This window comes from Alosa sapidissima, chromosome 22 (assembly GCF_018492685.1).
Source record: "Alosa sapidissima isolate fAloSap1 chromosome 22, fAloSap1.pri, whole genome shotgun sequence".
NCBI lineage: Eukaryota > Metazoa > Chordata > Actinopteri > Clupeiformes > Clupeidae > Alosa > Alosa sapidissima.
The window spans coordinates 23,656,154-23,670,180 of NC_055978.1; the positions used below are offsets into that span (position 1 = coordinate 23,656,154).

At 43.1% G+C, this 14,027-nt stretch overlaps 3 protein-coding genes and 1 long non-coding RNA gene across 10 annotated transcripts in view; 2 read left to right on the plus strand and 2 right to left on the minus strand.

Moving 5' to 3' along the window:
• Positions 1-318: 318 nt before the first annotated feature.
• Positions 319-4,560, plus strand: si:ch73-352p4.8 (cystine/glutamate transporter). The gene is made up of 13 exons (XM_042079285.1): positions 319-412; positions 826-1,084; positions 1,739-1,865; positions 2,026-2,141; positions 2,246-2,371; positions 2,747-2,846; positions 2,943-2,987; positions 3,066-3,189; positions 3,298-3,401; positions 3,506-3,602; positions 3,701-3,853; positions 3,995-4,172; positions 4,315-4,560. The coding sequence occupies exons 2-13, from the start codon at positions 853-855 to the stop codon at positions 4,377-4,379; spliced, it is 1,467 nt and encodes a 488-aa protein (XP_041935219.1). The 5' UTR covers positions 319-412; positions 826-852; the 3' UTR covers positions 4,380-4,560.
• On the minus strand, positions 3,430-4,418 carry LOC121697708. Its single transcript, XR_006026529.1, has 2 exons — positions 4,293-4,418; positions 3,430-4,206 (listed from the first exon to the last, which is right to left on the minus strand). It is a non-coding gene; the product is annotated as an uncharacterized LOC121697708 (long non-coding RNA).
• Positions 4,561-5,250: 690 nt separating the features above from the next.
• foxm1 (forkhead box M1) lies at positions 5,251-10,759 on the minus strand. 3 transcript variants are annotated; one of them, XM_042079257.1, is made up of 9 exons: positions 10,604-10,759; positions 9,138-9,635; positions 8,842-8,990; positions 8,530-8,715; positions 8,237-8,365; positions 8,006-8,065; positions 7,644-7,698; positions 7,347-7,516; positions 5,251-7,240 (listed from the first exon to the last, which is right to left on the minus strand). In XM_042079257.1, the coding sequence occupies exons 2-9, from the start codon at positions 9,598-9,600 to the stop codon at positions 6,398-6,400; spliced, it is 2,055 nt and encodes a 684-aa protein (XP_041935191.1). In that variant the 5' UTR covers positions 9,601-9,635; positions 10,604-10,759; the 3' UTR covers positions 5,251-6,397. The 3 variants fall into 3 exon arrangements, with proteins under 3 accessions (XP_041935191.1, XP_041935190.1, XP_041935192.1); XM_042079256.1 differs by lacking the exon at positions 10,604-10,759 and adding an exon at positions 9,764-10,041; XM_042079258.1 differs by lacking the exons at positions 8,006-8,065; positions 10,604-10,759 and adding an exon at positions 9,764-10,039.
• A 1,560-nt stretch (positions 10,760-12,319) lies between these two features.
• Positions 12,320-14,027, plus strand: part of zmp:0000000711 (tubby-related protein 3) — a 29,003-nt gene continuing 27,295 nt past the window's right edge. For 3 of the 5 annotated variants that reach the window (XM_042079270.1, XM_042079271.1, XM_042079272.1), the window contains exon 1: positions 12,322-12,774. In XM_042079270.1, the coding sequence (XP_041935204.1) occupies positions 12,758-12,774 (17 nt within the window). In that variant the 5' untranslated portion in view covers positions 12,322-12,757. Of the gene's footprint in view, positions 12,775-14,027 lie in introns of all 5 variants that reach the window. The other 2 variants (XM_042079269.1, XM_042079273.1) reach the window with 2 other exon arrangements.

A 14,027-nucleotide genomic window follows, 5' to 3' on the forward strand; every position in this document is an offset into this window, starting at 1 on the left:
CATGTCTGCAGCTGGTGTAACCCCCCCCCCCCCCCCCCCCCCTTCCAACACACACACATACACACACATACAACGACATGTAAGCTTGCACACAGCTTACACTCAACTCAATGGAGGCAGCAGGCTGTTCTCTCTCTGAACTGTGTTAATTACTTGCGTGTGGACGAAGCCTGGGAAGACTGCTTGCTTTGTTCATCTGTTCATGCAGGATGGGTGAGTTACCGTGGTTACTGTGCTGATCAGAGAGTGCTTGCACAGTGGAGGGGACGGGAGGAGGGGGTCCTGCAAAACAAGGGGGTGCAGCAGGGAGGGCCACGTGGAAGAGAGGGGGAGTCCTCCACTTCTTCCTCGCCATGACCAATAGTACTTCTCTCTGCTTGTCCTGACATCTTGTCGGATACCAGTTGATTTGGTGAGTATAGGCCTACATAATGTCACTTCTTTTGTTCTATAATGCAAACAATGTTTACCACTGTGCCCCATGTAGTGTGAGTGACTTCATTAACATTTAATACCTGAAAGAGAGCATGTGTTCTGTTTCTCATGTTTGTTTACATAGTCAGGAAAGAAAAAAAAATCAGCTGATTGTTTATCAGAATTCTACACATGCTAAAGCACACTTAAGATAAAAAAAAATGCAGAATATGTGTATCGTCCTTAGCGCCTGCATTTTGTTGTTTTTTTTAATCAATAAGTGTGCAAAAGTGTGTGCATATATGTACTGTGTTTACATGCATATATGCCCATGACTACATTTCTGTGGGTGAAATGTATCCTCCAAATGTCTTTGCATGCATGTGTGTTTGTGTGTGCTGTGGACTCCAGCCTGGCTCTTTTCCCTGCCATTGGGTAATGGAGGGAGCCAAAGCCGAGTTTGCGGCAGGCGGTGAGAAGGACAAGACTGATGGAAAAGAGGCGGTTCATCTGAGGAGAACTATCGGCCTTCTGCCAGCCGTCTCCTTCATCTTTGGCACAGTGGTAGGCAGTGGCATCTTCATCGCGCCCAAAGGTGTTTTGATGAACAGTGGCAGTGTGGGGCTCTCCCTTCTGGTCTGGACTCTGTGTGGAGTTCTCTCAACATTCGGTGAGTGAGACACTTGGAGATTTAGACAGAGATCTAGAAGAGGAGAGAAGAGATTTAGAATTCACTTGCTATGTGTGTACACTGACAAGCTGATATTGCCTATAGGGTAATTTACACATGTTTGTTCAAGGACAGATGTGAAAGAATGTAAGCTAGAACATCATGTGAGCACGTTTTGTAAATCCTCTGGCATTTGAGCGTGTGACCCAGCACACTTCAGTAGTGGCTGAAACGGCACGTGCATAATAATGCAGTCGGGGTCTAAGTGTGGAAGCCAACAAGCTGTTTCTCAGGGTCCTGGGCCAAAAGGTTCCTTCCCTCCCCTCCACACAGACCACTGTTGTGAAAATAAAGAGATCAAAGGGACAACATGTGCCGTCAGGCAGGGAAGCTGCCCTTTTGCAATGAAATAAGGTCTTTCCCTAAAACCGTTCATATTCAGAGTGCCTGGTTAATGGCAGATACATTTTGGCAAATGGAAAAGCTGAAACAAAATAATAGTGGCTAAGAATGTCCACAAGTTGCATGGTGCTACTGCAACCATACACCGTGGTGAAAATAAAGTAAGGTAAAGATGAAGATAAGTTCACCTGTGATATAATTCTCTGTACTGTGACAAAATAATACATTTTCCTCATATTTCTGGTGAGTCAGGGGCCCTTTGTTATGCTGAGCTTGGTACAACTTTCACAAAGTCTGGAGGGCATTATACCTACTTACTGGAGACCCTGGGGCCGTTACCTGCCTTTCTACGACTCTGGGCTGAGTTCATATTCATCAGGTGTGTTGATATAAGTGGCTTCGTGGTTATGTTTTAGAAGTGTGTTTGTGTGTGTGTGTGAGAAAGAGAGAGTGAGAGAGAGAAGGGGGGGGGGGGTATTCTGTTGAATCCAAGGGGAAAATGATAAACAAATACTTCCTGTCCACATGGGGTCTTCCAGGCCAGCTGTTGCATCTTATGTCTCACTAGCGTTTGGTCGCTATGTGGTGGAGCCCATCTTTGCTCCATGTACAGCACCTACAGTACTGGTGATGCTGGTTAGCATCCTCGGAATCAGTGAGTTCCACAATTTTTACATTTCTTTCCTGTCCACTTGGATAAGCGACAACCTCCTGCATTCATAGCCTGACTCTCTCTTCCTTGTCTCTCTCCCTCGCTAGCCTTTGTGGTAGCAGTTAACTGCTGGAGTGTGACTCTGGCCACTCGGACACAGGTCACACTGACCGTGATCAAGACGTTCGCGCTGATACTCATTGTCATTCCAGGAGTCATGGCACTTGCACAAGGTGGGCGAAGACAACAGTGAGATGAACTGATTAAAGACATATAGTCCACCATTCTGGTGAAGGGTTGTTGATGTTTGAGATCAACAACCAATGAAACTACAGGTATCGCATAGTGGTGTAACATGACTGCTGCTTGGTGAAACCATGTAAAGAAAATAAAGCGTGTGCCTCACCATCTCTCCTGCACTTACTCCAGCAACTCCTTGTGCTCAGTGATTGTTGAAATTAAAATGTTTGCTTTTGTGTACATTAAGATTTCCCAAAATGTTCTGAATTTGACAAAAAAAGTGTATTGCATAGAATTGCTATACCCTATAAGCGCAGTAGCATTTTTTATAATCCTTGTTTGACTTTTGTCTGTGGTTTCATTCCCAGGAAAGACAGAACATTTTCATAATGCATTTGAATCTGACTCCCTTGTCCTCACCAAGCTGCCTCTAGCATTTTACTCAGGCTTATATGCTTATGGTGGATGGTAAGTATGGCAGTCACATTAACTTAAGCATAACCTAAACGGAATTTCTTAAAAAAATAAATAAACAGAAACTTTTTATTGTTTTGTTTCTCACAGGTTTTACTTAAACTATGTCACCGAGGAAGTGATAAACCCAAACAGGTAAAAGAAAAACACTTATCAACAACAGCCTATTAAGGTTGAAATAGTGTTAATCCTACTCTTGTTTGTTGTGGACAGAAACATCCCATTGGCAATCACCATCTCCATGGTGACAGTGACGGTGTTATACGTACTGGTCAACATTGCTTACTACACAATGATGTCTGCAGACGAGCTGTTGATGTCTGAGGCAGTGGCCGTGGTCAGTGAACAGAACAGCAAATTGATGTACCTTGCATCAATGTAAGATCTAAGAGATCTGAGTTTGTGATTTAATGGTGAATATATCTGCCATATTTCCTAACTGCAGACGTTTGCCAACCGTGCCATCAAAAGTGTATCCTCGTTGATACCCATCCTGGTGGCAGCCTCCTGCCTAGGGGCTCTTAATGGTGGATTCTTTGGAGTGTCAAGGTGGAATCACCGAAACTAACTCTCTCAATTAACTTTTAAGGACTTTATTTTACACAGTTGCTTAAACAAATAACTCTCTTGCACGTCTGCCTTTGTTTCAAAAGGATGCTGTTTGTGGGGGGCAGGGAGGGCCACTGGCCGGCTCTCTTCTCCATGATCCACATCCGCAGACAGACACCGCTACCAGCTGTGCTGTTCATGGTTAGCCATTTTGTCCCATCTGTGTTAGTGCCGTTTCCTCTCCAATCACCACTACAGTATATCTTACTCTGGTTCTGTTGTATGTCTTTTGTTTGCAGTATCCAATGGTGGTTTTTATGGTGATAAGATCAGGGGACATCTACCAGCTCATCAACTTGGCCTCCTTCTCCCGCTGGCTCTTTATTGCCATGGCAACCTTGGGGATGCTCATTCATCGGTATCGTTTCCCCCAGCATCCAAGGCCCTTCAAGGTAGCTATGAGTACCCTATGGCTGTATCCCTGAATATGTCATGGCAGTGCATTCGTGCCAGCATCTTATTTATTCCCCAAATGATGTAGTGACTCTGGACTTAAACATAAAACTTCTGGTGCTTCTGCTTTTGTGCCAAAGGTGCCCTTGGCTATTGCAGTTATCTTTACCCTGGTTTGCTTCTTCATCGTGGGCCTGTCTCTCTACTCTGACCCCTGGAACACGGGGGGCAGCTGTGCCCTCACCCTGTCAGGAGTTCCCGTGTATTATCTGACTGTGAAGCGCCAGAGCCTTCCACCTCGCTTGAGGCGTGCCTTTGGTGAGTTCACTCATTCTTCCCCCATTCCAGGTCTCTAAAAAGTAGTGTGAAAAGGAGTGGTCACTTAGTGAATGGGATTGGTAAGTGTTTGTACATGTGTATGACCGCTGTTGGTCTTACTGCTGCGTTGGTTGCCTTGTAGACTACATCAGCAGGCAGCTCCAGATCCTCATGGAGGTGGCACAGCAAGAGGTCCAAACCTACTGAGGGACGGTCCCTGATTGAAACTGAAGAATGGAGTCAGAGAAGATCAGTGGAGCACCAGATATCAAAGAGCATAGCTCATGGCCAATATGACAATGCAAATGAAGTCTTCAGAGCACCTGTCGAGCTTTCAATTTTCTATTCATTTTAAAACCATATTGTCTTTTTAATAAATAAAAAAGGATACTACCCAAGGAAAATGTTCCCTTTATTATATCACACAGGATGACACTGGTTTTTAAAAGAATCAAAGCTGCTTTACTAAATTACAATGCACATGGGCATGTTTTTGTATTGCCATTCTTAAACAAACCTTGTTTTGGGAGCATAACAACACCATCTCAAAGAAAAGTGAGATAGAAAAACATGTGAAAAAACTAAAGCCATTGGGAAAAGGAAGTGCTAATATTCAAAACCATTCAAACACAAAATTGTTATGCATGCAGTGTAACATAACTATAACATCACTATAACATTATATCTCTGCACAAGAACAGTCAAAGCAATGCAACTGGAGAGAATTACCTCTGTGGATGACTTTTCAGAGTGTAGTTTATGGCTTCATTTCTGTGTTACATATGCCTGTGTTGCTGTACTCTTTACATCACAACATTGTGCATCCAGGTTTGTGGTACTTGTGTAATCTCTTCAAGTCTTTACACATTCCTATTTCTATTATAGTCAGACAGGACATTACATTAAGCTTTTCATAAGACCTCTGCTAAACACTGCATTACTTTCAACTTTGCATGTACAGTAATAGTAGACATAAGATAAAACAATGCCACCAGTAACACCCCATCACTGCCCATGATATGCAAGGGTTTCAACTAAGATCTACACTGAACAAACACATTAGCTTATCAAACGTGGATTGATGTTTACTGTACACTGATTTATTGAGAATAACCAGGCACATAGGACAAGCAACAGAGCAGCAAGTCACTTTGACAATGTCCCACTTAGGTGACTGCTGAAAGGCAGAATGCCAAGATCATTCATAGCAAATGGTAGACAAGCCAAGCATTATTCATGTGAAGATACACAAAAACTAGTTATTGAAGTGTAAAAGTGCACTGAAACAGATTATACCTTCAGTTTCCATCGTATAATATGCTGCACAGTTATAACATTTCAGCTATTGCAAAATGGTCCTTTATTTCTGTGTCTAAACCAAGTTTTTTTTCACTGTCTCTATTTTTCCTTCACTTTTAAGTCTGGCAGTTCTCCCTTCTCAGCTAAAGCATACATGTCTTTTTTTTTTCTTAGCTAGCATAGTAGTGTCTCCTCTGGCAGTTAGTTAAATCAAAATATGTGAATTTTAAATTTCAACAGCTAGATACATATATATTACAAAATGTGCAAATCAACGTTTATCTATCGACATTCTCTCATTTGTTATGCTTAGTTGGTTTTAAAGGTGCACTCCAGCCATGTACATAGATAGTGAGAAGGTCCATACACAGTCACTCTTTGACTACTGCTCAATGGAAGATTTCACTCAGGGAGCAGAGTACACATTCCAATAAATGTGATGCTCAAGTTTCAATCATGAATAGAGAATGAATGATTACCCGTTGCTTTAAACCTTTAGTCTCAGAGATTGGACTTTTAAGTCATATGGCTTATTCCCATATGAAATCTACAAAAGACTGAGAGAGAGGTTCTGTGTAAGAAGTAAAATGGTAAAATGGAAGACATTTTTGATGCAAGGTAGGCTGTAAAGGTATAAAAATAGATATGGTCGAAGGGGTGGAGTGCACCTTTAAAATATTCTTCAGGGCCAAATTGAAGGGCAGTGAAGAAAGGACCTGGGCATAACATTACAACACGCACAAACATTTAACATACAACACAGTAAGTACACATAGGCAGTGAGAGAAGCTTGAAATCAGGAGAAAAAGGAAAAAGGGAGGTAAACCGAGAAACAACATGTACAAATAAGATAGTTACAAAACAAATAATTTGTGAGCAGCTCAGAAAACAAGAGGCTGAAGGATCTGCCGGTGGGTGGGGTGGGTTCACTTGAGGTCAGGGATGAACTGTGACCAGCTGATGTTGCCCACACCCAGCTCATCATCATCCAGGCATGAGAAGCTGATGTCCACCAGGATCTTACTCAGGCTGTCATTCATGGTATCCAGCACGAGCCCCTCGGTCAGGGAGCGATTGGAGAGGGCCGGGAGCCCCATCTGGAGGAGCTCACGGGAGCAGGTCGGGGTGGAAGCGGAGGTGGAGGACCGCGCTGAGGTCAGTAGCTCCCGGGGGGAGTTGAAGAGCGGCAGCTCCTTGAAGGGTGTGCTGCTGAAGCTGAACGTGGTGTTGTCGTAACGCTGCGGCGTGAGCAACGGCCCGGTGGGCGTGCGGATGGGGCTGAAGTCCAGCACACTGCGGCCGCCCTTCCCCAGTGGCGTTACCCTCCAGGGCTCGGGGAGGACGGTGGCGGGCGGCTTGCTGGGGGTGGACGAGGCCGGCTGAGTGCTCTTGATGGGGGTCTTGAAGGTGTACTCCCTTGACGGGCTGTCGGGCTCAGCACTGGGCTGCTGCTGCTGCTGCGGCGGCGGCTGTGTCTGCTGCTCCAGCTCGGCATCGCGCGTGTCCTGGAAAGTGGAGTTGTTGGAGGCCAGGCCCGAATCAAAGAAAGTGCTGTCGGGGAAGAGGAGCACAGGCTCCTCGGTGGAGGGCAGGACCAGGCGCTGCTTGCGCCGTGAACTGCTGGACTCTCGTCTGCCCATGCTCGTGCTGTGTGTTGTGGCTCCAGCTCCGGTCTCCCTGCTGACAGGGATACTCTGGGATTCCTCCTTCACCACCTCCTCCAAGGAAGGCATACACATCATATACGAGGGCCCTTCACTCTGCAGCACCTTAAAGTGATACAACCACAACCAATCAGAGAATGTCACACTAGCATTACAGTAGCAGAGGAATATCTATCTTCATCAGCTGCACACCACACGTTAGGGCTTCTACCTTTGGGGCGATGCGGACCCTCTTCCCTGCACCATATGAGCTGCAGGTCTGCTGCAAGGCAGGTAGAGAGAGCTGAGCCGATGAGGGTAAAAACAGTTGAGATGCCAGGGGCAGCTGGATTGGGACCAAGTAGGAGTCTGTCCGAGGCAGGAGAGGCTTCATCTTCCTCTCTGGGGTTAAGGAAGCACCAAGCCGAAACACACACACACAATTAGTCTAATACTTTCATCCCTACATAAAGATTCCTTAGGCCTGTTGCTGTCAATATCCTGCAAACATTTTGAAATCTTGACTCACCTGATGTGACAGATGCTGTAGTTTTCTTCAGCTCTGTGACACCCCGCTTCTGTTGCTGTGGAAATGAAAGATATGGTGTCAGAATTTACAATAACAAATGGGCCTAGACTGCTTCACAAGCATAGGTGGTGAAGACAAGCTGATCTAAGCCTGGATAGGAACAGGCCTGTCAAAATGAAAGAACTCTCTCTGCTGCTCTGTCTCCACATGACTGCTTCCTGCAAATTGAAATGTCTGTTATTACACTAGAGCTAACAAAAGATAGACTGTGCCCTCTCACAGGACAAATAAATAAATGCACTCTGCCTGTCCACTCCTTCTTGGCTGACTGCAGTTCCAGAGAGGAAAGGAAAAGGGCTTACTTGTGAGTCACAGACCTGCAGGGTTTGTAGGGAGGAGGAGGTGGTGGAGTCCACCACAGGCTGTAGGGTGGGCCAGAAATTAAGAAGATGGTGAATAGGTGAGTTAAACGATATTTAAGATAACATAGACTTTTGCCATGCTGATATTACTAAAGTACTAAAAGTAAAGGAACTCTTGCAGGGCAATATGTTGTGTGAGGAAAAAAATAAATATATATATTGAACTTCTACCTTGTAAACCTGATCCAGTGTCAGACATCGGTTGGCTTCTGGACGAATAGTCCAATAAGACACCTTGCCGTCTTGAGCAGTCTCACGTACAAACATATCATGTAAAGACAGGTTGTGGCGAATGGAGTTCTAAGGGGGGAATCAGACAAAGTGTCAGCAAGGAAAATACTAAGAAGTTTTGCAGAAATTTCAAACAATTAACCCTGAAAGCAGGACCGTTACATATTAACCATACATGCTTACCATCAAAACCAAAACAATTCACTCATATCTCATGGTATAAGTATAATCACCTTCCAGCCTGGTTTGGCTACATTTCTGAAATAGGGAAAGTGGTCCTCTATCCAAGTATAGATTTCCTTCAGTGTCATCCTCCTGCTCTTTTTACTGTTGATGGCAAACTGAATCATGGCCATGTACGAGTAAGGGGGTCTTTCTGACTGGGGATCTTTGACAGCGTCATCAGAGTCTCTGGGTGGCTGGGGTAGATACGGACAAATAAGAATGCACTTTTAAAACAACTTGAACAATTAAATTGTTAGGTTACGAGTTTCATTTATGAGCTTACATAAGACAGGCTAGTACAGCACTAGAAAAAACTGTACCGGTTGAAGTTGCTGACAAGATTCCTGGTTCTCTTTGTTTGAAGATTTCCTCAAAGGATCAGGTCCGAGGCCGTCTGTGCTCATCCGTCCAAGCCACTGAATGTTGGTCAAGCTGTCATCTAATGGACTGCAATCGAGCTCTTTGTTTACTGAGAGGAATGAAACAATAATGTGTCAATGGCATGCTAATCTAAGCCATACCTGAGATTTCTGCCTTGTTGTTTGCACTCAAAGACTTAACTGACATGTTATCTGTCTACAGTTAAATGTCAGGGGTATGCAATTATTGCACTCACAGGGTTTAATAGTGGTCAGAGACTTGCTTTCTACTAGACAGTCTGTCAGTGTGCATTCTTCTGATAGAGATGGAGAGATCAGGCCACCCTGACATGATTTCCCTGGTGTGTCCAATGAGGACTGGCAAAGAGACTCTGCTGCTTCTTCAAGACTGCCACTGCCACTCAAGAGGATAAATTTGTTTGGCCCTTGAGGACCACACTCCTTTCCTTTGGCTGTAAGAGCCCCAATGACACTCTTAAGGTCCGCAGTCTTCGGAATAACAACCACTTGAGTGTCAGGCATGCTCGGGTGATCCATGATTCGAATGCCATCCGGAAAGCACTGAGCACTGGATGAAGAGACAATGTCTTTGCGTCGCAAGCCATCTGGCTCATCATGAGGGACATCATTTCTTTGAAATGGTAGTTTTCTCCTCTTCAGGATCAGGGGTCTCCTGGGGCTCTCTCTCATTCTGCTCATATCACTGTGGCTGGACCTTTGTGTTGATTGGTTTTCTGAAGAAAAGAAAATGCAAGGGATGGGGTTTTAAAGAATGAAGGTTGCTTAAAGAAAATGTGGTTTGCACGGCAAACGTCTTGCAAATCCTTTACCAAACTCATTCAGTTCTGTAGTATGTTATTACCTGAACGTATAGTTGACTGGTTAGTGTGCGCTATCGTAACGTTAAATACAAAGATTCGTTAGCTTGCTAATTGCTAATTCGCCGACAGTGGCTGTCACCAAATGACATTTTGAATACGGAAAACAAGACAACTTAAAGTTATTAATCGTTACCATAAAATAACAGTTTAGATTAAATAAACAGTTGATCTTTTGACCATAAAAAATCAATTTAGGCGGGATTACAAGAAAAGCTATTTGAATTTGGCTAACTAATAACGAATGAAAAATATAATCTTTCAAATGTACGGCTTCCTTGTGACGTGCGTCATTTTAGAACAAAGTCGTTAAAAAGTCTATGCAAGCTACAATGTAACATCGCACATAGAACTAGAAACCATGAGTTTTTAGAATCCCAATATTCTTTCGAGTGACTGTAACTAGCTAGCAAGCAACGTCATTCTTCTGATGAGCTCCCAAGTGGCTAACAATGTGCACCGATAGTGAAGATTTGAGCCAACACTGACTTCTATGTCATATATCCAGAGAAATGCTAACCAGCCAGCTTGTTTATACCAACAGCTCATATTTTTGAATCATCGTACAAAATAATAAATGTTTCAATATAGTTTTAACCAACTGGAACTGATATAACGTTGCGTTACATATGCTGGGCCAGCAACACTATCTCTAGATATTATTGATAGCCATAAATTAGCTAACTTAGCTAGGTTACGTTGCTAACAAAAACAACAACGCGAGTTGATCGCTAGCAGCTAACGAAATGGTTAAGTTTGCATTACTGTGCACATTACGACTTTCAAGATGGTTATTAATTGTACAGTCATTACATAGAACAGACCTTCATATTAGGAGAGTATTCCTTTGATTGTATGAGCTAGACTTGACCATATCATTACATGACACATTGAAGAACAGTTGCTGGATCTTTCGCTTTCAACACTTGGAGGATTTTGAATTTTGGCGCAGTCGTACAAGGTCCGGTCACATGATTTCTTCCAAACCAATGGATTCAGTGACACGCCCTCCCCTTTACACGTGAACACCAATCAAATGAAAGCTTACACGTGAACAGGAAAAGGTGCATAATGTGATCGCTCAAGATAGCTGTTTTCTTCATTGTGAAATCCCCAATTCGATATAATCAACAGTACCAGTAACCAAATGTAAGTAATGCGAATTGCACGCCCATAACATTTGATTTCCAAAAAGTTTGGGTCTGTAATATCGAAGGTGGCGCTCACGTTACCACTACTACGCGGGCAACGTTCATTAGCATTTATTTATCATTCTAGATTCGCACACATGATTGTGTCTACCCTCGATTAGTGAAATGTATACACGGAGACAAAGCTTGCATTAATGTTTTCTACTAATGATCGTTAGCCAGGGCATGATGACCTCTGATGCCCCGTAACACTCGAAGGAAGAGGTTGCTGAACCCCAACCAGACTCAGCTATCTTTTGTTGAAACACCCATCAACGGAGACATACATCGCTATGGCCTTCAGCCACGAAGTGCCATTAATCCAAAAACACTCATCTCCGAGGAGCGGCGCGAGAATGGCAAGGCTTGGGTAACCTCTCACTCTAATTGGCATTGTTTACATGTAGCATCCAACTGCATCGCACTACAGGTTGCAAGGAGACATAATTGTCTATCACCAAATTCACACTAGGGGGCAGATCTCCACTTGTTAATACCTCACGTTATCTTTCAATCCCGGTAGACATGTAACTGGAACCACCTGTATGCTGAAATGTGACTATTCCTCCATAGGTGTCACCTCAGTTTGACCAGATTAGACTCCCTGAAGTTATGAAAAAGAGGACAAGAGGCTCACAATCACAGTCTGTTTCAAATACAAGGTACAATTCAACATGTACTAATATAAGAAAGACGAATAAATATCCATCATTATCCTTTGCCAATCATGCTGCTGAAGGACTGCACATAAAGACCAAAGAATTGAGAAAGGAGACCGAGAATAGTATCGTACCAAGAACAAGCCAAATGTATGTACCAGGTCCCTCAAATGCCCGGGCTAAAGTGGACCTAGCAACGCCAAGACGGACACGCTCTTTCCAGAGAAGAAGTGTAGAAAGCACCCTCTCTTCGAACAGAACCCATGAAGGATCTGCAGAGAACAGGAAGGTCTCTAGTCCTCCAGTTTCTCACATGAGTAGTGGAATGCCAAACTACACTGGGTCATCTGAAGTCTGTACCTCTGTGGGATTCCGCTCACCTAATGTAGGGAATTACTTTATTCCTCCAGATATAGATACCCCGGAGGTGCCACAAAAGGTCACTTCATCATCAAAATGCACTCTCTTACACCTACTTTGGCCTTCAACTCCACCACACCCTCATGACTCAGACATCCTTGTGAAGGACACTCCAGAAAGGGACTATGGGCTGAAAGTGACTTGGAGGAAGAGAAAAGAACTGATGAGGTTACTAATAAAGCGAGGTCAGCTAACCAACCAACAGGTTGAGGTCACTGCTAGCTAAAGGGAAACTCACTATGATTTACATGGAAAAATTCATGACACATTTAGAAAAAAAATATCCTGCTGTAAAAAATTAAATCTGTTTTCTTAATGAGTGGTATTTTTTTGTATTACACCTATGATTACAAAACAGCATTATGATGACATTATTTATTTGATTGACATGTAATGAATGGATGAATGAAGTGTGTGTTGACATGAAGTGTCATTATTGGCTGTGATATTAATGATTTCATTTACTAATCTGATGTATCATTTTAAGATTGACTGGGGTGTGTTGCTTTCCACAACCTCTGTATGTTAATTATTGGCGGTATTTACAGCCAATTACAACTCTTTTGGAATATCCTACAGCCAATAGCGTAGTCTGTTGTAGGCATGTGCCGTATCTACGGCTGAGCAGCATTTTTTTTCACCCCTGCCAACGAAAGTTCGCACACAGGGAGGCCAACAGCTGGGGGATCCATAGCAACCGTGGATAAACATGAGTTACCACACCAGGTAAGCAATTGTGGTCTGGCAACAAATTTGTATCATACAATTTACCTTGTGTGTGGTTCAAAATAGAGAGAGTTGAAGATGTAGTGCGAAGAATTTGTCGGAATCCGTTTTCACCGGAGACACTGTTGCATGTATCAAGCTACAATGGCTAGCAAGTGTTGGTTAGCTAATCAGGCAAGCTCACAAGCTGCTCTGCATTATGCAGCGTAACGTTGAGTCAACGTGTGGCTTTGTCGAGACAGATGTAACGGGGCGTTAATAGGTTGTTATTTGAATGTTACTTATTAAAAACTTCTGAAGAGTGCCTTGTCGTATTTCCTTGATCTTTAACGATACACCGCATGCCACCTACAACAAAATGATTTAACGTTACGTCCCGTTTCGTTCAACTTAAACAACCGGCTAGCTTACGCTATTATTCTAAAATACGTCTTTTGCAAGGGGCTTAATTACTGCCTACTATCTAGCTAACGAGACTTGTGTCGATTGATGGGATGGGGCAAGTAACGGTCACTAACTTTTCTACGCTAACTTGCTGTATACAACATATAACGGTACCTTACGCAACACGCGTTGTGTTTGCCTCTGAAATGTCCCTGCATGCAACCTAATAAGTGCTTCCATATCACAATGGTGTGTAAAGTAAGATATTTTCAGACATGTTTTGTTGGCCAAGAAAACAGCTGAAACGCCCTTTGTTTCTGATGTAGACCCCATAACGTTATTCACTGAAACAACCAAAGGACAAAACTTACTGTATTCAGACAAAACCAAGTGGCTAACTTAAAATGTATCTAAACATGATCTAAAACATGAAGATGTTCACAAGATAATTGAATATATGTTCCTCTTTACAGAGCCTGGAAATCGCCAGTAAACCTGTTCATTACGCACATGTCCAGGGTTAGATAATGTGTAACATTACACTTTAGACTTGGGGATTTGTTTTTTGTTTTAAAAAAAAACATTAAAAGTTAACATAACGACTGCAACATGTTGACCATGCATTCCTTGTGTTGATAATTGTTCCCTTGAGGTTCACAGTAGGTCTGTGATGTGTATATCACGATATTGCGCATTTTCTGTAAATTCCATATGAGAAAACAAAAAAATAACTTATATCTTAACCATATAGTAAGGGCTATTTCTTACATTTGACAAACAAGGCCTATTTTCAAAACAATGGACAAATAAGGCTACATTGCAATACAAGCTGCAGCAACCTGCCAATGGCAATTGACCTAATTCATTTT